This window comes from Adiantum capillus-veneris, chromosome 17, assembly GCF_014529385.1.
Source record: "Adiantum capillus-veneris isolate H3 chromosome 17, ASM1452938v2, whole genome shotgun sequence".
In the NCBI taxonomy this organism is placed as follows: Eukaryota; Viridiplantae; Streptophyta; class Polypodiopsida; order Polypodiales; family Pteridaceae; genus Adiantum; species Adiantum capillus-veneris.
This window is the reverse complement of record NC_140947.1, coordinates 27,229,734-27,253,649: the sequence shown is the minus strand read 5'-3', so window position 1 is coordinate 27,253,649 and position 23,916 is coordinate 27,229,734. Positions and strand designations below refer to the sequence as shown.

General features: G+C 44.2%; 1 protein-coding gene across 1 annotated transcript; it reads right to left on the bottom strand.

The window, feature by feature from the left end:
• Nucleotides 1–4,836: 4,836 nt before the first annotated feature.
• Nucleotides 4,837–23,709, bottom strand: LOC147436965 (protein STRUBBELIG-RECEPTOR FAMILY 6-like). The gene is made up of 16 exons (XM_086486361.1): nt 22,726–23,709; nt 20,045–20,174; nt 19,879–19,950; nt 19,648–19,713; nt 19,110–19,181; nt 18,964–19,035; nt 18,752–18,823; nt 18,607–18,672; nt 18,456–18,521; nt 7,130–7,455; nt 6,690–7,021; nt 6,307–6,575; nt 6,093–6,222; nt 5,739–5,869; nt 5,510–5,666; nt 4,837–5,409 (listed from the first exon to the last, which is right to left on the bottom strand). Exons 1-16 carry the CDS (start codon nt 22,847–22,849, stop codon nt 5,341–5,343), a joined length of 2,154 nt encoding a protein of 717 aa, XP_086342487.1. The 5' UTR covers nt 22,850–23,709; the 3' UTR covers nt 4,837–5,340.
• Between the last annotated feature and the right edge of the window lie 207 nt (nt 23,710–23,916).

Here is a 23,916-nt window from a genome sequence, read left to right as displayed (position 1 = left end):
GGTAGACCCTCAAGGTTCTGCACTGAGAGCATCTATCCTGGCCAATTTCCCCTGGCAAGAGCCTTAACCTTAGTCGGCAAGGCTCCCCATAGTACCTTCTAGAGAAGACATCTCCCACCTATTCGAGGAATGCCCTACGAGCGATCAGCGGCCTTGCGTGAAAGGTATGCAAATGGGTGCAAAGAACCTAGAAGATAGGCTTCTATAAGAACGATCTTTTTTTGGGAGGGAAGGTTATTAAAAGCAAGGAGTTGCTTATTGCAACATAAATTGTTAGATTCTGTGACTTCAAACAGATCTAGAAGGCTAGGAAGGGTCGTATTTTCAACACCACCATAAAAACAGCCAGGTTTACAGAGATAATACAAGAAAGCACGGGGGTGATCCTAGCCTTTGGAAATGTAAGAACTCTGATGAATGGAACAGGGTAATTGGCACCACAATAAAAACTGACTTTCATAGATAACGGTCCTACGTTTGGCACAGGGTGGCTCCCCTATTAGCTGATGTATCAGTGACCTCTTAGAGATGTCATGGCTCGGCATGAGCATGGCAAGAATTTGTAATTTTTTGTGGTGGTCAATATAATCTACTCACCATTGTGAGTTTTGCAACAACAACAAAAAAAAAGTTATAAGTTACATTGCAAATTTAACATAAAGATTACATATTTTCTTTAAACAAATTAAATATTTTGTGTTTAATAACAAAATTTGGGGTGGACTAGCACCCATCCTCCCTAGTTTTAGGCACATATGTAGTCTTCATTTGGTTTGGTGCATCAAATGAGGGGTTGTGGTGCTCTCTAAGTTTTGGCTTGGAAGTGGGTAGGGAGAAGGGGACCGAGTGTGCCTGTTGTGTTGGAAGGACTAAGATACCACAAGGTAGTGCTCTTGCATAGGTGAGCTATGTGCATGAGAGGATGTATGCATGTATTATTCTTGGAGAGATCACTATGTATAAATTGTACATAAATTGCACTCAAGTGATGGTGCATAATTATTAAGTGAACAAAAAAAAAAACACACACACACACACACACACACACACACACACACAAACCACCCCCCCCCCCCCCCCCCCCCCCCCCCCCCCACCAAATTGTACCGCCATAGTTGTGTAAAAGGTCTCATAGAGCTTTAGGAGGTCTCACAAAGCATGAACATATGAAAGAATAAAGAGTGTTGTACGTAAGTTGGATGCATTTGACAATACACTTATAGATTAAGAGGATTGTATGATGATCACTACAAAAAAAACGTAGTTAGATCTTGTTCTATAAAGGAGGGGATTTGAATGTTGCAAAAACTATGTCTATACTTGAGAGAGAAGTATTAAGGAGATTCTAGATATGATGATTAGGATTAGGAATGGAATTATCCAATGGGAGTGTTGGTGTTAGGGATTATGAGTACTCTTTTTGGGGATTTATGGACTGAAATGTCAAACCTAGCAACTAATTGCATAGATTGCTTGAATATACTCTTGCTCTCAAACCCAGGGTATACACCTTGTCCGGTCATAGGTAGGAGGTTGCGATTCGTCAATCTATTAGCCAGTCATGTTGGGGTCAGCCCAACTATGGGCAACCACATAGAACATGTTGTAATGCCTATAAAGGCTCAAGAAAAAACCTAATTGACTTCTTTTTCTTCCTTTTTGTAGTAGATGTGTGTTATCTTATCTTTTCTCTCTCTCTCTCTCTCTCTCTCTCTCTCTCTCTCTCCACACACTCGATGTCTATTAGAGACACAACAAATATCCCTTGCGAGCTCTACAGGTCATAGATACTAAAGATCTTTGTGCTATAAATATAGTTTTGAGATAAACCTTAAGACTTTGTAGTTAGTTGCCTTTATTTAAATGCAATATTTAATGAACTTAGATAAGAGAATTTTATAGGTTTGCATCTTGTGTGTGTGGGTGGGTGGGTGTGTTTTGTTTGTTTTTTTTTTTTCTCGGTTGGGGGGGGGGGGGGGGGGGGGGGGGTTGTCCTAAAATGTAAAAGTTCAAGAAAACGTTAAAGGATTGAGCTATAGACCTTTCTTGAGAGGTTGTTCGCCTCGAACAATTTTTTAAGTTAAGCTCTTCCATGGCTTGTAAGATAGCACCTAGTTAAACAAGGAACTACCATAATGAAAAATTAACTTACCATTAACCTATTTTATTGAGAATACAACATGGAGAAAAAAATGATGTGGTTCCCTTAGAGAGGTCTATAATAAGAAATGATGACCAGCAAGTAGAATTTATGAGACGATTGTGTGTAATCACGAAAGAGATTAATGCGTAATTAGGGAGGGACCCCTATAATTAGCAGTTTAAGGCTAGGATAACCAGTTGGCAGTAGTAGATTTTTTTAAAAGAGTGTCTTGGAACACAAAGTTAATAGCTGATTGATTATATGAGAGTTAATACATTTTGATTGATGATACATCTAAGTAGCAAACCTTTTTGTAGGTATGCTATTGTAATGAAAGAAAATTGGATGAACCTCCCATTAAAAGGTAATAGCTATACAAATTGATGTATTTTTTTCACTCTAATTGTCAAGAAAATTGGATGAAGCTCCCATTAAAAGGTAATAGCTATACAAATTGATGTATTTTTTTCAGTCTCCAAAAAGGGACATCCTAAGAGAGGATGTAGAAATAGCACCATTGAGCTTTTTGAAGTAGATAAATATGAGCGATAGCGATGATTAGAGCCTTAACGAGGGGCAATAAAGGCCACAACAACCTCTACTGTTGAGAAGAGTATATATATACCTTCTCAAAAGGTGATAGCTATACTTCTCAAACCATTTTTTCAAGATAGTTCTCCACCAAGGGAGATAACTTTTGTATTTTCTTATGTATTACAAAGAGGATGTAGAAATAGTGCCATTACGCCTTTCAAAGCAGAGAATAATGAGCAAACGCAGTGATGTAGAGACCAACATAGGACCCAAGATTACAGAATGGGATGAGTAGATGGATCAAGGGATCCCTATGGTCAATTGAATCCCTTAGGCAAGTCTTAAGAGTAGAGAGAATTTTGGATTTATGCAAACTAGTGCGGAATTTGAATCGACTTAAGAAGACACATCTTATTGTAGCTTTACCCTCTTAAGAAAAAGTAGTTTGAAGGACTTGGAATCACTCAAAAGTACTTGGCAAATGTTTTCTTTGCAACAATCAAGGTCAAGCATAATCTCGGAGCATAATACAGTCTATACGTTTAAACGAGAGCAAATTGTGCAAAATTTGTTTCAAGATGCTTCTCTATGAGTGCCCTGAAACAGAAGTGCGTGGGAGAGAGACATTGGCTTTATTGTTTCTAGTGGGTTCAATCAACCAATCTCTCCATGCAAACTTAAACCACATGCACCATAAAATGTTACCAAGATTCTATACAAGACACTAAATAACTTTATAAAAACAATTATGCGAAAATGGGTATCATCGATTACGGATTTTAATCCGACTGCTCTACTTCTTGTAACCGTAGTTCTCTAATCACATGCCTTCTTTTGTTGTTGGCTCAACAAAAGATCAGCCTTATCCTTTGAAGGCAGACTACTGAAATTTAAACAACGGATTTGACAATGGAAAGAAAGGCCCCCTCAACTTTTGACCTTGGAAATGAAGGTTATATGAAACAGGGACGAATGGCACTGGCGAAGGGAGATGAAGAAAGAGGGAAATCAATTGATATGAGAGTTCTGGTGCGAGGCTTTCATGCACATAGATAGAAGCCTAAGGTCCAAGCCAAATGCAAAGTCAAAAAAGTGTTTCTTCATTGGCTATAAAGAAGATGACTTTGGGTATCGCTAATGGAACTTATCCTAAAGATGGTAAAATCTTTAGAAGTAGGGGTGTAATTTTCAATGAAAAATATATGCACAAAGACTACTTGGAAAGAAAAAAAAAAAGACACGGGTGATGAGTGCATGGAGCTTGAGGACGGTGAAGACTCAAGGAGTGCAAGTGGTGACAATGTGCAACAATGTCAACCAATTGAGGAGCCTCAACCTATGCCCCAAAGATCTACAAGAGCAAGTAAGACACAACTTGAAGAAAGAGAGAGAGAGAGAGAGAGAGAGATATAAAGCAACAAGCGTGCAGAGGTTGGAGGGTTTTCTCTAAATAGAAAATTCTACTTGTTTGTAGTTAACATGGAAACGATGCATTAGCAACTGCCTCCGGCAGTGCCAACAAAAGGGAAGAAGCTAGCCGTGTTGGATCTCTAAATTGTGTGCGCGTGTGTTGTGTGTGCGTGTGTGTGTGTGTGTGTGAGAGAGAGAGAGAGAGAGAGAGAGAGAGCCCATGACTCTAGTGTATCAATCATTTTGATGATGTAATGAGATTCTATCCGCTCCCCAAAGAGGAGGCTTCTCGGGCAGGAACATGGCTGGTGAATAGTTCCATATGCAGACGTCGGCCTCCGACTTCCAGAACAGATTACCACCGCACAACAAAGCAGGGCTCGGGATTGCACTTTTTATCTGAATATGAATAGATTTGTGCTTGCCCAGAGTTTGGATTTGTCTTGCACCATATACTTGTATATAGTAATGGGCGCTCGAAAAGAGAAGATGGGCAGATAGTGTTGTATTCATTTCTGTGTGTACCACGCTCCAACAGTATGCCTATCGATAGAAGCTTCAACAGGCCATAATCGTTGGTTTCGACATTTAAGCTTTTTGTAGCATTGGCAGAACGCAAAGTAGTAAGTTTAAGTACAGGAAAACAGAAATGAAAGCCGTTCACTGTCTTGTCAATCAAATAGAGCAGCAATCAACAACTAGTGATGCTCATCCGTAAGAGAGAGCATTTGCGATCATTGCTCTTGCACTAAACAACGAATTCATTCATCTTATATCGGGGATAACTATATTGACAATTGCATGGCAAGAATTGGTACAGCCGATAAAATTTGTGGCAAATGGTATTCATCATAACATCAAAGTAGAATTGATGCCGTGGTCGCAAAATCGAATGCATTTGGGTCAAATTCTTTTGACATGTTATGGTGCATGAAATGTTCAAAAATTTTGAATCCTTTACCAGTTGGAGTGTCACATCAAGGGCAGCTTATTTGAAAATAAAAAATGTTGAATTGAATTCTGAATGTTTAAATGATGATTTCTCTACTCCATATGTTGAGGGATTCACTTGATGCATCCCTCTACTGCTGTATTAGCTTCGACCATTACTAGGATAAAGGTCAATGTCAAGCTTCTGATAGCTCGGCGCGTGCCGCAAAGAGTATGTGGTTAAGGCATCATGTCAAGGCAACCTTCTCTCTCGTGTACAACTGTTTCGTGCAAGCGATGGAGCCCATAGATGTCTCTCTTATTCACATTTCCTGCACCTGTTCCAAACATTGCACAACTTCTCCCATCGAGGGCCGAAATTTTGGATCGGTCTGGTAGGCAATAAAACACCATGCACAACCAAAGATTTAGAATACCGGTTCTGAAGAACCCTTCATTTTCAAGATGACGACGCAAGTAGTTAGAGGCTACCTGAACACATTGAGAAATAACGTCTGCAAAACGCGACATAGACTTTTTTGAGTATGTTCCCTCAATACTGGGATCTAGCATCTTTGTCAGAGCATCAATATCACAAAGCTGAGGAACTGCCCATCTAACAAGAGATTGCTCTGACCTTGGCTTCGAGCTGCAAGACCAGTAAATTAGACAAGATAAAATAATTGCTTAGTTCTACAGGTCCTTGAACTAGATACCTTACCTGTCCAATGCTCTCCGTCCTGTCAAAAGCTCGAGCATTACAACCCCAAAGCTGTAAATGTCGCTCTCTGTTGTGTAAATTCCCAAAGACGTGTGCTCAGGAGCACTATAGCCAAGGTATTCAGCTGAAGCCTGGTATAAATTCAATATGAACAGTCAAAACAAATGACACAAGAAACATAGCCTAGAAGGCAATTGCGGAGGGATTCCACATGGAGGTACGTCATCAGCTTATGTTGGGTGCATAAGTCGTATAACATTTACAAGCTTCTTGTGAGAAAATACCAAGATCAATGCTTCTTAATAAAAATTGCAGTGTCACCAGTCAGATAGAGCTTTAGTAGAGTTTCCATACCTGTTCGTGTTGATAATAGTTTGAAAGACCACAATCTGACAGATGGGGAATCAGATTGTCATCAAGAAGAATGTTATTCGATGTCAAGTTCCGATGAACAACAGGAGGCTTGCAGGTTTCATGCAAGTACCTGTGCCACAAGGTGCTCATCAGGAATCCATCTCTCATTAATGGATACAAGCTATACACAGGAACGGAAATGGAGGGAACTTACTCCAACGCCCTCGCTGTACCCAAAGCAATCTTTACACGAGATATCCAGCTAAGCCTCTTTTTGTTGTCTAGGTCTGAGTGTAAGTTCTCATGTACACTGCCATTACCTACAAAATTGTAAACAAGAAGGTGCTCCCCGTGCTCCACGCAATATCCCACCAGTTCTACTATGTTCTCATGACGAAAGCGTGATATCTCTGACAAAAACTCTAGAAAATCCTCCTGTCCCATGCGAGTGATGGAGTAGTCCAGCTTTTTTATGGCGATCAACTGTACAGAACAAGATTAAGGGTTAAATACCTAACCAGTAAAACAAGGGTATATAATTCATTGTGATACAGAGAAGGGGTAAAAGGTGCACATCAGACCAAAAATCTTCCATACCTGCCCGTTCCGCAACTGCCCTTTATAGACTTTACCAAGGGTCCCGTCACCGATGAGATTCTCCTCGGCAAAGCTCTGGGTCGCAAGCTGCAGGTCTGCAATTGTGTACGCATGTGCTGCTACGGCAGTTTTTCCTCCAATCGTATGCATTTTGGTAGTTGATTCCTTGTGTTTTTCTAACTTGATGACTTCAAATGGTACCGGAGGCGGTTTCAATGCAATGGTCTCAGGTATGCTGCTGTAGGCCTTTGCTGGAGCTTTCACTACTGGCTCCAGCTCTTCCAGTTCTTCCTTCTGATGTTGTGCTCGAATATAAGACTGTTTTTGATCCCCTGTTTGTATGCGAAAAGTACAATTTAAATGCAAAGCCAAAGCAAAGTAGATAGACAACTTTTTCGGCCTTTGAAAAGCTACATACTGTTGACTTTGAAGAGACTAACCTTTCCAAGATGGAATAATGGTACCGTGCCATGAACGTTCAGCATCGTACTTGTCATTCCTATCTGTGCTCCGCTTTCTGGATACAAAGAAGCAAATCACAAGCACAGCCACTGCAACTGCCAGTAAGGAAGCGACTGCAATTCCTATAAGTCTGCCTACTGTCAGATAACTCCCAAGACTTTTTGTTTGCTGGCTTGAATGCGAGTTTTCAGCAATACTGTGTGATTTTGGTCCAGCTGGAGGAGGAGGAGGAGGAGGTGGAGGTACAGATAAAGGTGGGGGAGGTGGAGGAGCTGGAGAGGTATTGAAAGAATTTCCTGTGAATCTGCAACAAAGCAAAAACAAACAGATATAGAGTTAGCCAAAAGCTGTAAGTACTCCAGCTTCACATCTATGACAATTAATGAGCTCTAAAGTGGACTACAAGGCATTTCACCTGCATACTTTCAAGCTCTCTATTTACGGAAATTTTCTACTTTAGCAGCTATGCACTTTCTATGGACTCATACTTTGGGAATGGCAGGTTACAAGTGCTTTTGAAAGTCTATGTTCTTGTGTATCCCATCGGAATAGCTCGATGCTGCTGCCCGCACCCCCCCCCTTTCGCCATCGCTGCCTGCCCCCTGCCCCTGCGCAACACCCTCGCCCTCACCTCCCCTGTGCAGCCCACCCTGCCCGCCCCTTGCGCAGTCCTCCCTACCACTCGCCCGCGCCTGCACCTTGCCTTTAGCCCTCTCCCTCTCCCTCTCCCTCTCCCTTCCTGCTTGTCGGGCTTCGCCAATACCATCGACGTGTTCGGTCCAGCAGGATTCCTTCCGTTCATCGACGCTCCTTCGCTGCTTCTTCACAGCAGCAGACACAGATGGAGGCTCAAGCTCCACCGCAAAGGGACTCCAATGAAACCCCCTCGCCTGACCCCGCTGAGCCCACCATTCGCCTTGCTCTCTCACCGATAGAGCAAGCGAGCCTAGCCACAGAGGTGGAGCGCCTGCAGGCGACTTCCGTCATCTGCAAGATTCTCGGCACCAGCATAGTTACCAGGAACGGGAACGGGGAACGGGAACGGGAGGGTCCGGAACGGGGAGGAGGAGGGGAGGTCGGAACGAGAACGGGGTTGGAACGGTCCACCTAAAGTAAGATTGAATTACCTCCATTCAGCTTAGTCCCAAATAAACTCCTAAACAGCCCCAAAACTGCCCCCTAACCTCAAACTGCACCAAATATGTCCCCCGAACAACCCCAAATCTGCCCCCAAAAGCCCACTTTTTTTCCCCAAATGCCTACTTTTGCTCGTTCCGGCCGGCGATTCGCCGTTCCGCCTCATGTTCCGCCCATTCCAGAACACCATTCCAGTTACACCCCGTTCTGGAATGGCGTTCCGTTCCCATCTCCGTTTCGGAAACGGGACTCATCCGGAACGCCGTTTCGGAACGTTTGGGCTGTGTTCCCCCCGTTTCCTGTTACAGTGGGCACCAAACCTAGCAGAGGAGAGCTGCGTGATCTTCTCCGGGCCCGCCATCTCGCACAGGTGGGCAAGATCTTGGACATTCAGTTCCTTGGACGAGTTTGAGACCTCCGAGATGGCGTCCAAGGTCATCGCCATGAGCCCCATGACCATCCGAGCAGTTCGAGCCAGATGTTCTGGTAGAGGAGGCAGACCTTCCCATTTCCGTCTGCTTTCCTCGTTTGAGGAGGGAGTACCTACCACTTTTGTCTAGGATAGGCTCAGCAATTGGGACTATCCTGGAGACACCTCGCACGGTAGTCTCAGTGGCTGCCAAGGCGGCCAGCATTCCCTCAGTTCGCGTTCTGGTTAGGGACACCCACACTCTCCCAAAGGTCATCCTACTTCCTCGGGTGAGTGGGGGTTGGTTTAGACAAAGCGTGGAGTATTCGAGCCTCCCGAATCAGTGCTTCATTTGTCGACAGATGGGCCATCTTGCGAAGGCCTATCCATGGAGGAGGCCCCGACCTACACCACAGGCCCAGCCCCAGCCTCCAAAAGCTGGCAAGCAGCAGGCACAGACACAGAGCACACAGGCAGAGCCACCCTCCGAGCCTGGGGCTCTAGCGGAGGAGGGATGGCAGCAAGTTCATGGTCGACGACGGCAAGGGCCACAATGACAGCCTGGCACTCAGAGTGGTCCTCAGGCGCCTGCCCAGCAGCACTGGGTTCCCAACAGCCGATTCGGTCCTCTTCAGCAGGAAGAGGTCCCTGCCCCAGCCTCCACCTCAGCTTCACCCTTGACCCCCCCCCCCCCCCCCCCCCCCGCGCCTCCCTCTCCCTCCTCCTCTCCTCCTTCTCCCCCCTCCTCCTGCTCCTACACCCCCCCCCCCCCCTCCCACTCCAGTCCCACACTCTACCCAAGGGGCAGGGCCATCCTCGACTGCTAGGAGATCTCTTGGCAGCGCCTTTGCCACGAGTCGCTTGGCAAGAGAGGGACAGCCTTTCTCGCGACCCCCTCTTCTGGTACAGGCATCTCCCTTTGCAGCAGCCCCTTGTGGTCTGACGAGCTTCGACATTCAGCGCCGATGGGACTTCTTTGCCTACGACTTTACACGCTTTCTCAGCGACTCCTCACCGGACCTTGAGGCAGCCTGCTTCAAGGTTCATGTTCTGTTCCTTGCAGCTAGGGGGATAGAGGCCTTGGACTCAGTGGTTGGCTTCTCTTTTCCCCTTTGCGGGAGGGACCAGACTAAGTGGACTCTCAACTCAGTGTTGGAGTGGCTACAGACACAAGCCTTAGAGTTCTCTCATCACATGGGAGACCTAGGAGTTACAGACATGCTTCAGACTCTTTGGCCATTGGCCAAGTTTGCTGTGACACCTCCAGATGCAGCAGGATGTAGACACATTGTGGTTCACTTCTTTGCTGATACACAGTGCCCGCCATGCTATGTACACATTCATGAGGACTCCTGGACAAAGGAGGTTGCTTTACGCACGGCTCGGTTTACTTGGGCTTGGGCCAAACACTCTTTGCAGTCACGCCTATCTAGAGGACGCTCGGATGCGGATTACTCCCCATCCAAGCCAGCCTCGAAGATAGCACATTTAGCTGCTGCGGCAGCATCTAAACTCTCTCGCTCCCCATGAGGGTCGTCTCATGGAACGTACAAGGATTAGGCGGGCCCTAGTTTCAGTGTCAGAGGGGCCGACTGCGTCAGAAGCTTCAGTGATGCCTTGTGGGAGAAGAGATTGACCTTCTTATGCTACAAGAGCATCATCTGTATGAGAGCCGCATTAGACGTTGTGGTCAGCTTTTGCGTGGACGATACGATACTTTTTGGTCGGCTGCTTTTGGACCTGGAGGCATCCAAGGTGGGGTATGTATGACTATTGTGGATTCTTTGCAGCAGGCCATTGTGGGCAGAGGGATTATTGTGCCAGGCAGGGCTCAGTGGATCACAATGCAGGTTCAAGGTTGTCTTGTGAGCTTCCTGAACATCTATGCGCCCAATGTGGCGAGTGCTCGAGCAAAGTTTTGGTCACAGATTGTTGAGTCTCTGCCGTAGGCAGAGATGTGGTGCATAGGGGGTGACTTCAACATGTTGGAGGACCCCTCTGACAGGATTGGTGGTAGCCACACTACTGTGCATGGAGTTAAGCTGGTAGCTTGGGAGAGGTTTTGTATGACTCTGAGGGTTTCGGATGTGTGGCAACATTCTAGCTTTGTGAGGCCCCCAGACAGCTTGGCCTTCTCTCGTTCGGACGGCAGAGTGGGAGGAGTGAATCTATCGCGGATAGATCGCTTCTACACTAGTGACCACTTCTGTGACTTGGGTGGGACAGTTGGCATTCTGATAGGGACTTCCTTCTCGGACCATGCACCAATGATCCTCACAGTGACAGATAGGTAGAGGAGGGGGAGCACGATGCTTCGCATCCCTCAGAGGGTCTTGCTAGACTCTACACTCAGAGAGCGAGTGGAGGCTCTTTGGACAGAGAGCTTAGACATGCAGGATTCTCCTGCTGACAGAGTGGCCTCAGGACTAGCTCAACTTAGTCATTTCTTTCTTCAGGAGTCTTTGGCTCGCCTGGCTGCAGCGAGGGAGTAGGTGCAACCGACGGGGCGTTGCTTCCTTGCAAAGGATGCAGGAGCAGCATCCAAAGAGTCCTTGGTTGGAGGAGCAGTTATAGCAGACTCCCGAGGAGCTTGTTAGCACAGAGGAGCGGCGCCATGAGTTTGCTTTCCATCGACAGGCATCTCAGTGGACATAGGTGGGTGGCAGAGTGACTGGTGCTTTCTTTGAGGCAGTGGGACCTCGGCATACGCATGCCAAGGTCAGTCAGTTGAGGAGGCCCGACTGGTCAGTTACTTTTGAGCCAGAGGACATACGTGCAGTTGCTACTGACTTTTACCGTGAGTTACTGTCTACAGAGCCTCAGTCAGAGCGTCAGGATGCATGCAGAGAGCAGGTGTGGACACAGATGCCTTGTCTTGTGATTGAGGAGATGCATCAGAGGCTTGAGCTGCCACTTCATCTTGAGGAGTTGCACACGGCTCTTAGTGCACTCCCTCGTGGTAGCTGTCCAAGTGAGGATGGCTTGACTCCCAGTTTTCTCTTGGAGTACCGGGACTTGCTTGGCCCAGATCTCTGTAGTGCTTTTCAGTACATCTTGCACACAGGAGAGATGCCTGACAGCATGAGTGAGGGCCTGATCTACCTCGTTCGAAAGGAGGGTGGCTCCTTGTACAGACGGTCACACATGTTGCCTATGGAATGTCAGGCATGAGATCATTTGATGTGTTCCTGTAATGCATTGGATTTGTGGCCACTTTTACATGATGGAGATGCACAATTCACTTTCCAGAACAATGTTCGATCCTCTTACCGAGCTCGCCTTGACCATTGGTATCTCTTTCATAGGCATCAGTATAATGCCTTTGTGTGTGATATGAGGATTGACTAAATGCCTTTCGGATCATGCTCCCATATCTTTGACTTTACATTTTGGCCCGTCTCCAGATGTTGCATCTTTGCCCAGGAAACGGCTTTTGCATGTTAACAATGCATATCTGACGCATGAAGTTTTCCGTAACATGATTATGGATAAATCCCGCCTTTAATCTCCCATATGCATCTAGATATGAATGTTGCGTGGTTCCGCTTTGTTATGTGTGTCCAATGTATTGTTAGTGACTATGGCAAGCACCATATGTCGCAATTGCGGGGCAATGTTCAGCAAGCAAGGGATACTTGTCAACGATTGATGCATATGGCTAAGTTCTCCTCGCTTTCGGAGGCTGCACTTAATGCATTGATTTCAGCTCATACTACAATACGGCATATTGATGAAATGAAAATTGGCTAAATGGCAGACTCCTGCAAGGCAACACGCTTTTGATAATAAAGGTTGTGCCTCCAAACAATTTTTCAAGCATTTTCATCATTCTCGTCAACCTTAGGACATCAAAAGAGTCTGGGGGATGGATATCTTCCCCTCAACAGTTAGCAGAGGCTTTAGTTGCTCACTATGGGAAGATCTTTTGAAGCACCGCCCCCTCTTACCCAAGAAGCTAGAAAAGCACGCCAGCTTTTTTTGCACCATGTTACTCCCATCATCTCTATACAGCAAGCACATAATTTGGAAGTTGCGTTCACTGAGGCAGAGTTGCATGCAAATTTACGAGACCTGGGTAGATGAAAATCTCCTAGTTGGGATGGGCTTACTGTTAAATTTTACTTGTCTTTTTGGGACTACCTTAAGGAACCATTACTCGTTATGATGAATATGGCTTGGGAGAAGCAGGATGTCCCCTTTCTTGGAAGGAAGGACTGCTCAAGCTAATTGCCAAAGCATGCTTTTCGTGATCAGTTTTCTCACTGGAGGCCTATCACTCTTATGCCAAAGGTTTACAAATTGATGGCCAAAATGATATCAAGGACTTCATCAATCCCAGTATAATTTCATACCTCGTCGGCACATTACTGACAATTTGGCGAATGTCATCATTGGAATGGAGTATGCGAAATACACTCAGCAAGATGTATTGGTCATGCAAGTTGACATTGAAAAGACCTTTGATACTGTGTTTTGGGATTATATTGCAGAAACAATGGAGAGCTAGGTTTTGGGTCCAAAATCTCACAGGTGATCTCTGCTCAAAGCACTTCTATAGGTTTTTTGGGTGGTTCTCTCACAGATGCTTGGGCTCTATGGCGTTCAGTTCGACAAGGGTGTCCTCTTAGTGCTTTGCTTTATGCAATTGCTTCGCACCCTTTGTTGTTGCATCTTGAGGCCCTCGCTTCCTCAGGCCGTTTGCATGGTTTGGCTCTACCTTTCGGGAAACAATTTATAAGACAAGCCTATGCTAATGACTCTCTTTTCATGCCCAGAAGCGATAAAGAGAATGTACAATAGATTATGTATGCTCTGCATTTATTTAGCTTGACAATTGGATTGCATGTTAATTTTCGTAAATCTAAGTTGTTGCCTCCAAATGAATTTGATTGGCACACGCTTCTATGGCCAGGGGAGGTTGTTCCCCCTCAAGCCATAGTACGCCACCTAGGATATCCGATCGGTTGGAATGTATCCGCAACACAGAAACTTGACTGGGTGCTCCAAAGATTGCACTTAAAAGCTCAGCTATTGGAAATTATCAACCTGGGCATTGTCACAAGACAGGCACCACGTGCCAATAGAAAAGAACAGACTGAACAAATTTTTAGCACTTCATTAACAATTGAACATTAACAATTGAACTGAGAGAGAGAGAGAGACACGACACGGAGTGGCAAAATTCCACCCCAGAGAGTATTCACTAATTCAACTGAATCCAAGGCCACCAGAATTGCATTGTATGAAAAACATATTACCTAAAGAGTCATCTAGAGGATGTATGGGATGTTTGATGACACATTTTTCCTTGATCTTGTGCTTGCAAATATCCTTTTTGTTAGGTGAGACTCTCGTCTTGGATTTCCAGAAAGTAGATACGTGGGCTTGTCAACCTCTTGGAGCATGTGGGGCCCCAAACCTTGGCGCCCCTTTCGGTATTTCTTTATATTGCATCAACACAGTACAAGCCGGTACTCCAAACTCTGGACCTTCTCCAGGAAGCATGCCAGAGAATGAGCCCTAGCCTCATATTTAAAGGCCCTTGGCCTGAAAAGCAGTTACAGTGAAAAGCCTTCAAAACTCAAAAGCTTCTAGACCAAAAGCAATGCCAAAAGCTGCCAGCGTAATTTATGGAAATCCGTACAACCTACCACGTCATCAGCCAGTGCAAAACGTGGAAATCCGTACAGCCTACCACGTCATTATACCAACGCAATTTTCGAAAATATCCCACGTCATTAGTTTTTTTTTTGTTCGGGTCCTGCTTTATTTTAATCCTTTATGTCACTTGGGGGCCCATCGGACGGGGTCCCCATAAGTTGGTAGGACTTCTTCTTCTGTTGCTTATTCTTCTTAGGGTTTAGGCCCCTCGGCCAAGCATCTGCAAGTTGGCTCCATTCTTTAGGCTTTGACACGTCATCAGTTTGTTACATCTCCCCTTCTTGAAAGAGAGTAATCGTCCACGATTACTGCATCTCTGCAAAACAACTCAAGTTAGCTCGAAAATTTCTGAGGGTCATTCCGAGGGGCATTCCGAGGGACAATCAGTTTGCTCTTTTTATTAAGGAGATAGCTTCTCCTTTCTGCTCTTTTGATCAAGGAGTTAGCTTCTCGTTTTGGCTATTTTGATCAAGGAGTTAGCTTCTCCTTTCGTCCAGATCGGAACTCTTGATATTCCGACGTAGTAAAATTAGCCATCACACCCAGACCGTACTGATCTTCCACGGGTGTCTTGATGCACTAACATACCCACGCAATCTCATGCAATTAGGAATATTCAGTAATTGGCACATCACAATGCAACACGAATGCTTACATATGCATGTTACAAGACACAACAAACAGCGCCGCTGATCACTCCCCCAAGACAAACGATCTGCGATATGAAGCTACTCGACGACTACCTCGTCACTCCCCCCGCAAATAACCTAAAAAGGTCCGGGCCATGAGCTCAAAAGACTGTACAACCAAATGCTCCCCAGACCGCAGTCTGCGTCGCTTGGAGATTCAAGCATACAACCAAATGCTCCCCAGGCATCAGCCTGCGTCGTTCGGAGGTTTTCTAGCATACAACGGAACGCTCCCCAGGCATCGGCCTGCATCGTTCCGAGGTTTTCAAACATACAACGAAACTCCCCCCAGGCATCGGCCTGCGTCGTTCCGAGGTTCAAACAATACCAAAACAGTATTTCTCACTTCTCCACCCGAGAGTAAAATCACCAACCATTGAAACCAGTATCAAACCAGAGTCAAACAATTCAAATCGGCACCAAAACAGGTTAAAAAATAGATACCATCCATTTCAAACAAATTCCAAACAGCAGGATCACCAAACAAGTTCTCAAATAGAATCAGCCGAGCTCGGAAAGTTGACCGACTTTCCATCCTGAAACCTGCTCCAAAAATTAGGGTTAGGTTTTTTTTTTTTTCCATAAGGTTGTAGCCGAGCACAGCATGGTCCATTAGCTCTTTGACAAACAGTGTTCTTTGGCGGCGATGGTAGTCCTAAGATAGCAATCGCACTGAATCTCCAAGGTCATCTACTCGTGAAGAGACATCTACTGAGAGATGTCGAGAAACTTCAAGTTAAAATCTGCTAGGGTTTCCATGGCAAGCATTTCAAAATACCCCACTCTTCCAGAAGTTGCACTTTGAAGGAAGATGTCAAAAACCATATAGCTTCGGGAAATTTTTTTATTTTTTTTCTTGAAAGCTTACCAAGTACTTGGAGTATGCTGCTTGGTAGATGTAGACATCAACATCTGCATGGCACTGCTTCTGAGAAAAACAGTGACTTGAAACAAATCTGGATCCTTGTCTTGCAAGTGATCTTAATTGGCTTATGCCTTGTAAGACGTGAGCGGTGAAGACGGGAGCGCGCCCGATGCGCGATGAAGTAAGGGTAGGAGTGTCTAATAAGTCCGCGTTGGAGGGCGAAGATCCCTCAAATTAAAATTCCAATGACGTTGGTTTGCTCTGTCTGCTCTTTTGTGGGACGGGTATGCTTTCAGAAAAGCACACGCTTGATGCTCTCATATCACTGTCACAAGACGGGCACCACGTGCCAATAGAAAAGAACAAACTGAACAGACTTTTAGCACTTCATTAACAATTGAACAAAGAGAGAGAGAGAGAGAGAGACGACACGAAGTGGCAAAATTCCACCCCAGAGAGTATTGGCCCCAAACTTTGGCGTCCCTTTTAGTATTTCTTTATATTGCATCAACACAGTACAAGTCGGTACTCCAGACTCTACACCTTCTCCAGGAAGCATGCCAGAGAATGAGCCCTAGCCTCATATTTACAAGCCCTTGGCCTGGAAAGCAGTTACAGTGAAAAGCCTTCAAAACTCAAAAGCTTCTGGTCCAAAAAGCAATGCCAAAAGCTGCTAGCGTAATTTACGAAAATCCGTACAGTTTGCCACGTCATCAGCCAACGCAAAATGCGGAGATCCGTACAGCCTTCCACGTCATCATGCCAATGCAATTTTCGAAAATCTGCCACATCATCAGTTTTTGCGTGTGTGCGGGTCCTGCTTTATTTTAATCCTTTACGTCACTTGGGGCCCCATTGGACGAGGTCCCCATAAGTTGGTAGGACTTCTTCTTCTGTTGCTTACTCTTCTTAGGGTTTAGGCCCCTCAGCCAGCATCTACAAGTTGGCTCAATTCTTTAGGCTTCGACATGTAAACAGTTAGTTACAACCATTGCATGAGCATCTCAAAATTGTTCGATGCATTATGATGGCTTATGTGCAGTTCTATTTATCACTTTTATCATGGCCTCAGCGGTGCCTTCGGTCTCTTATATCTAGTATAGCATTTCTGGCACACATTTTCCCGCAAGAAGGGGATTGAGGAGTTTATCCATGGATAAGTTATGCACACCTAAACGATTGGGAGGAATTAACATTTTGGATTTATGTCGGCATGTTTTGGCCCGGAATGTTGTGCTCCTGCCTGTTTTGGTAGATAAGCAACAGCCTTGGACGATCATGGTTTCACATTTATGCAATGGTATTTTACGGCGTCTTTTGGTCACTGGCACCCTATGTATTGGAATGTCATCTCTAAGGGCCATATTTCAGGATGTCCCTTCACTTCGTCTCTTGTTGCAAATTGGAAGGCTGTTACCTCGCACTTGTCTTGGCATGGCTTCCAATCCCCTCAAGGTAACTCACTTCGGTTGGAGAGTATCCACTGGAGTAAAGCATTCTCTCTTACTTTGGTTCGGCACTCTCCTCGACAAGAATACTTTCTTTCGCAAAAAGGGGTTTGCCAGGTTGATCAAGTGGTGGATGATGCGGGACAAGTTCTTTCTTTTCCTGCTCCCGCACTTCGTTATGGGTGGGACCTCATTGTCGGCATTTGTGGCGGCAAATTCAACAGCTGCTTACCGATGTTTCTCCAGTGCCTACATTATTTGAGGATTCTCGACTTTTTGATTGGCATCTTGCCCATACTAGGTTGGATTGTATAAATATCAACTGGACCAGTTTATGCTTTGCTACAATTTGATGCATGGATTGTCTCATGGAAATCAACCGTGGTCACTCTCCAAGTCTCAGTCAGTTCTGGTGGCAAAGAACGCTATCTCACATTTGAAAGAATCACCTACCACTCAAGGAATGCATTTTCTTATGGCGATGCATAGTGGGTGTTGTACCGGTTGGTACTTTGTTGCATGTACGACGCATTGCCTCCTCTCATTGTGTCTGATGTCATGGGGCTGACAAGTCTGTTATGCATTTGCTTTGAAATTGCCGCTACTCCCGGATTTTCATCAGACAAGTGTCCTCTGCTCTACGTCTTCGTTTCCCATCCGGAATCTTTCACAGACAGTTCCAGATTTTTTGAGTCCTCCAACCGCCACAGTCTCCGTTTGAGGTCTTCTTCAACTTGGTCAGATTTTGGGTTATGTGGACCATTGGCACCAATGTGACTCTCGAATGTTTGATGCACTAGAAATTGACCCGTTCCCTTACTTCAAGTTTTCACTTGGACAAGCACTACACTATGCTTACGATATGGGAGACATCTCTTTTGAAGCCTATAGGATTCTCTTTAATTGTTTCTAGCTTTTGGAGCATCACAATGCTCCGTCTTTTGTATTTCTTTATTGTGGGTTTTCCTCACTTTGAAGTTTCCCACTTGTAAATTAAACCAAGATTTACAAAAAAAATATGTGTGTGTGTGTGTGTTCGGCCCCTGTGGGGGAAGGGGGGGGACTGAAAATCAAAACCAAATCCATGTTACTCACTTGGAAGGAGGAAACTGTTTCAGATCAGAAGGAATCCAGCCAGTGAAGGAATTGTTGGAGAGATCCCTGTGAGAATAAAAAGGAATTGCAATCAAAGCGGAGCTAGGATATACAATCATTGGCAAACAGACGGTGACATCAAAAAACTTACAAATCTGTCAGAGGTAGCTTAGCAAGCACATTGACAGATCCTGAAAAACTATTATCTTGCAAATAACTGGACAACACGACAAAGCTTTAGTGCCTGCTGCTCTGTCTCGACTCTTAAAAAACCAAATGAAGGCTTCTGTGCATACAGGTGATTGAGATTTGTTAAAGCAGCAAAGGAGGGCGGAAGTGAACCATCAAAGTCATTGCTTGACAAGTCCCTAATATCAAAGCATTGACAAAAAAAAGGGTAACCAACATGTCTTGTTTGTAAAAAAGAAAGCAAACAAATCCCTTTTCTTTCTTGCTGCATATCAACAACTAGATAATACTCAAAAGTAAACAAAGGTTAATCTCTTACAGGGATGACAGCCCTTCCAGAGAAGTGAACATATCGAGGAGATTTCCTGAAAGTAGATTGCTGCTAATGTTCCTGCCCAAACAGGATGATGAGCCAACTGGATAGTTTTGTAGCAAACCAAGCAAATCAAACAAAAATGCACTTACAGGTTAACCAAATTGTCAAGTTCTGCCAAAGCAAGCGGCAAGTTTCCAGTGAACTGATTGATAGAAAGATCTCTGATAAATTCACAAGAGCATCTGTGAGCCAAAATTACTGACAAACCACGAGTGTGTATTTGTGCATGCATATCAGATTTCGATTGTAGTGCAAGATTTTGACATAACAGCTACTTGAGTCACTGATAGACTGTGCTAAATAAAGTCATACATGCATCATACAGAAACACCATAATATATGACATGCATACAAAAACAAAGAGACACCTGCTAAACTTCTACTAATGAGACTCTCTAACACCATAGCATCCATCAATGACGTATATACATGCTAAATTTTTGCTTGCTGCTCAATCCAAAGGAAAAACCTTGATTTCATTATTCTCTCATTTTCAGATGATATAGTACTACATAGACTTCTCAAAGATAATGGCATGGCGCCTGCAATGCCAGCAGCGGAAAGCAACAGGCCACTTCTATAAGTAATAAGAATGAGGAAATTAAAGCTCTTGATAAAAAGACGTACATTTGTTGAACATGTGGCGGAAGCTGCACAGGAAGACCACCTGACAAAAGGTTGTTGCTGAGGTCTCTGTACCATACACCAAGTGGGAACACAAAATCTGACTTGAGAGTTGGAAGAAAAGCACCTGTGCAGAAGGCCAAAAGGAGATATCCCAATGCAAGAAATGAAAAGAAATTTGAGATCTTTAACCATCTCTATTTGCATGAAAGTTAGTTGTAATAGGGTACTCACAATACTATGAGTGCTGTCAAGTTTTGTAAAGCAGAGCCCAGCCCACCTGTCAAACCCAGGCCTGTCATATTCCTGGAATTGAAAGCATCACAAAAAATTGAGTTTCAGCCAACATTTGGGCAAATTTTCCATGAGGAACAGGGAAAGAGGTGACAAGAAAAAGTACAATAATGTCACATTAGGTCCTGCGCACGCTACACCTTCCCAATTTTCTGCACAAGGATCTCCTCCAGCACCATTCCATCCATTCAGAAAGGGTGAACTTAATGAATTATAAAGCTCGTTCAAGGCATAAACTGCACGCAAGAGCACACTCAATATTAAAAACATTTTCTTGAATGACCAATGTACATACTAGCTAGTGTAAAAAATTCTGACTCAAAAGAGGCCTTCGTCTTACGAACTATATACTGTTTGTTACCTACCTAACAAGCAAAACCTAGAAAGACATGTTTTTCCCTCTCTGAATGACTTGCAAAAAAACTAAAATGCAACCATCAAGATCAGAGTAAATAAGCTGATCATCCTGGATGCAACTAGGTGATCACCCTTCAAAATTTGTAATGCAAAACACAGGACACAGCACCATGACCATCAATAAAGAATCTGGCCTCAAAGTAATGATAAGCTCAACTCGGTCTCTGCCCAACTCTTGAAAGCTGAAACATGCTGCCAAATAACATGTGCTACCTACAGTCAACCATTCGCAAACACCAACTTTGAAATCCATAATTGGCTTTGGCTGACAAATGATTGAAAGATGCTGGCAACTGCGAAAGCCACGAATAGCTCAGAGATTTGGAATTCAAAATTGTCAAGGTCCAATGGATGAAGAACAGCTTACAAGGTTAGTCATTGTTTCAAAATTTACACCAAAAAAGGTACCGAAGCTAGTTAAAGTCTTTCTCAATGAGTGAGGATTGCACTGTTTGTTCCAAAACTCCAAGAAAAGGCTGCCTAACCTTAAAGACTGAACCAACAGGTTGTACTCAGCAAAAAACAAGTGGTTTCTGCTGAAGCTTCCTTACCATGCTTCTGAATAGAAGGCTTGAAGTCAGTAAAATCCAGTGCCAATGAAGAAGGATGACCGTATTGATGATTCTGCAAGATGCTGCTCATTGTGTAAGGGGATCATACTAGCAATCCAAAAATAGCTTGTCATACAAAGCCAGCACCTGAACAGGACATATTTGACTCCTAAGGTCTAGTGTTTGTCAGACTTCCGGTCTGGAAGGGAAAAGTAGAGTACAACGAAAAAGACTCAAGTCTCTTAACAGGATCTTCCTATTGTCCAGATTTCTAGAGATGAAATGAAAATGAGGCGTGTGGGTGAATTTAATATAAACAAATTTTTATCTACACCGTGCTAGAACAAATTTGGACGTTACCTCAGAGTGCTCAGTGCAGTAAAGAAGTAGCACTCTGAGCAGAGGTCAGAACACAGGGCTTGACCAAAGTCAAATCCATTGTTTTTATTGTCAAAATAGTGGTGTTAGTGTGTGGCAAATGCTTCTTTGTATGCGAGTATTAGCGACGTTTCACATAAGCCGGGCTGCCGAGGGTGTGAGTTTGTAATGCTTTTGACGTCAGGTCTGCTGGTTTTCAGGTGGTTGAAGATGTTTCCAACAGTGACTTCAAAGTTAATGAAGAAAACAGGCAAAGCGTCAAGGGATACCTTTGTTTTCTTTACATGTATCTTGTGTACATCCAAAAACTCCACGGAATCAATGGATCTAGGCGGAGGCTTGTCAAGGACCCAGGCTACTGCCAGCAAGCATCAAGCTGATTTTAAAATCAGAGGGATAAAAACCCTTGGAGCCATCATCAACAGGGTGTGCAGAGCAAGTGTAGTAACTACTCTCACTTGAACGCAAGTATTACAACTGAGCCATCAAATCTTAATCTTTTTAAAGATGATTGACTGCTTGAAATAAAGGCAGCTCTTTGGAGAGGGATGCCCACCTTTTGCACAACAAATATTAAGAAGAGTGGTATCTATGGAACATACAGGTCCAATTGAGTTTCTAAAAAAAGTTCCAAGTACACAATTTTAAGAGCAAGCCACAGCAAACACTAAATCATCTACCGTCTTCAATATCTGTAATGCCTCTGTTCAAACAATTGTTTCAAGTTTCCATTTTCCATTGCTCTCTCGTGACTACTCTCTAAGGCATTTCAATTGAGCCATCAAATCTTAATCTCTTTAAAGACGATTGAATTGAATACTTGAAATAGAGGCAGCTCTTTGCAGGTGGGTACTATTGCCACCTTTCGCATAGCAGATTTCTAAGGAAAATTCAAGAGTGGTATCTATGGAGCATGCAGTTCCAATTGAGTTTCTAAAAAAAGTTCCAAAATTCTCCGCCAAAATTGCACTCCACAAAAAATTTTGAGGTGAACAGTTCACATTTAAGATTTGATCATCGTGATCCTCGCATCTTGATGCAAGTACACAATTTAAGAGCAAGCCACAGCAAACAGTAAATCGTCTACCTTCTGTAATTCCTCTGTTCAAATAATTGTTTCAAGTTTCAATTTTTCATTGCTCTCTTGATTGAGCAATTGATAAAATATTTTGAGTCACTGTTCATTGTCAGCATGCAACACATGGTGAATCAAAACTCACCATATGTGTAACTTTACACTCATAATTACAACCAATGCCTTTCCGAGCTATAAACAAAGATTAACTACTGCAACTTACACAAACTAACAACAGCCCTAGGAAATTCTACCCAGGACTAGTCAGGAGGAACGGTGTAACCACTGTTATCCGCCATGTTATCACTTTCTGCTTGTTTAGCTCTTTGTTAAATTGAATAGACAGAAGGACAGGAGATTGCATACCATCTTGACTATCAGTGAATGCCTCCACCGATGCCGATGCTGTCAACCAGATCATAGCATACACTACAATGCACAAGTTGTGTACAGACGTCATTGTAGCAGAAACCCTTATTGTAAGCTCCATTCCAAAGAGCAAGAATATATTTCAGAAACAATGGAAGTTCTCTTATACAGAAGAAATGGAGTATACTATACAGTTGAAGTTACAAGCTTGAAGGGAAAGTGAGTGGGTGGATGCTGTGTGTCAGAGAGGTCTGTGTGTGTGTGTGTGTGTGTGTGTGAGAGAGAGAGAGAGAGAGAGAAGGGGAGGGAGGCACCACAGTGTGTGTGTGTGTGTGTGAGAGAGAGAGAAAGAGAGAAGGGGAGGGAGGCACCAAGAGGATCTCAAAAAAGAGAGACCCGAAGCCTTTTACGTAGGAAAAGAGAGGAAGGAAGACGCGCACACACACACATACATACAGAGTCCAGACACAAATGGAGAAGAAGAAAAGCCAGACATGCCAAAGCTATCAAGCACAACTTCGTATCAAGAGAGACATAAAAGTGGCATTGAAATTAAAGTGAATTGGATCAAAAAATGAGAAGAAACAGAAAGCTTTGAAGCAGTGAGAGAAGGGAGGAGTTGAAGGTTATGGATAACAGGAAACCCAACTGTCTCTCTAGTGGAGAGCAGGTAAAGGGGACAGCGAAACTGCAATAAAATAAGCAGAGTCTCTTCTCTGTCTCTCTCTCTCTCTCTCTGCCCCCGCTGGAAATGAAAGAGTAATTGTGAATTTGTGAGGAGTCTCTGCAGAAAAGCAAGGCTTTTGGAGTAGCTTCACGAAGGACGCGACAACAAGTAGTAGCTTGGAAGGGCTGTGTGGGCGTGTCTAGAACTGATGGAAACTTGGGGGTTGTTAAACTTGAGTAGAGAGAATAGAAGCAGGCTTGTTTTGAAGAGAAAATGGATGTTTACAGCAGCAACAGCAAGCTTTCGCAAGTGGGCGCCCACATCCTTCTCCCCCCTCATCCATGTGAGCTTCCTCTGGAAGAGTGCAAACCGCACCCTTTTCACTCGACCACCTTCCTAAGGGATGGTTCGTATGTGCCCTTCAAAACCATGTCTTCTTGTGGCAGAGGCTGCTAAAAATCGAGAGAGCTTGTGGAGCTCGAGCCCCATAGGCCATTCCAACCACTAGGCTTTCATGTCCC

Bases quoted from the DNA above. Each gene is read 5' to 3' on its own strand.
- LOC147436965 (XM_086486361.1), bottom strand. From the start codon at position 22,849: ATGGAGCTTACAATAAGGGTTTCTGCTACAATGACGTCTGTACACAAC. The intron at 20,175-22,725 runs GTATGCAATCTC...TCTTGCGTGCAG, and splicing joins ATTCACTGATAGTCAAGATG to TTTATGCCTTGAACGAGCTT. The intron at 19,182-19,647 runs GTACGTCTTTTT...TGAATTTATCAG, and splicing joins CCGCCACATGTTCAACAAAT to AGATCTTTCTATCAATCAGT.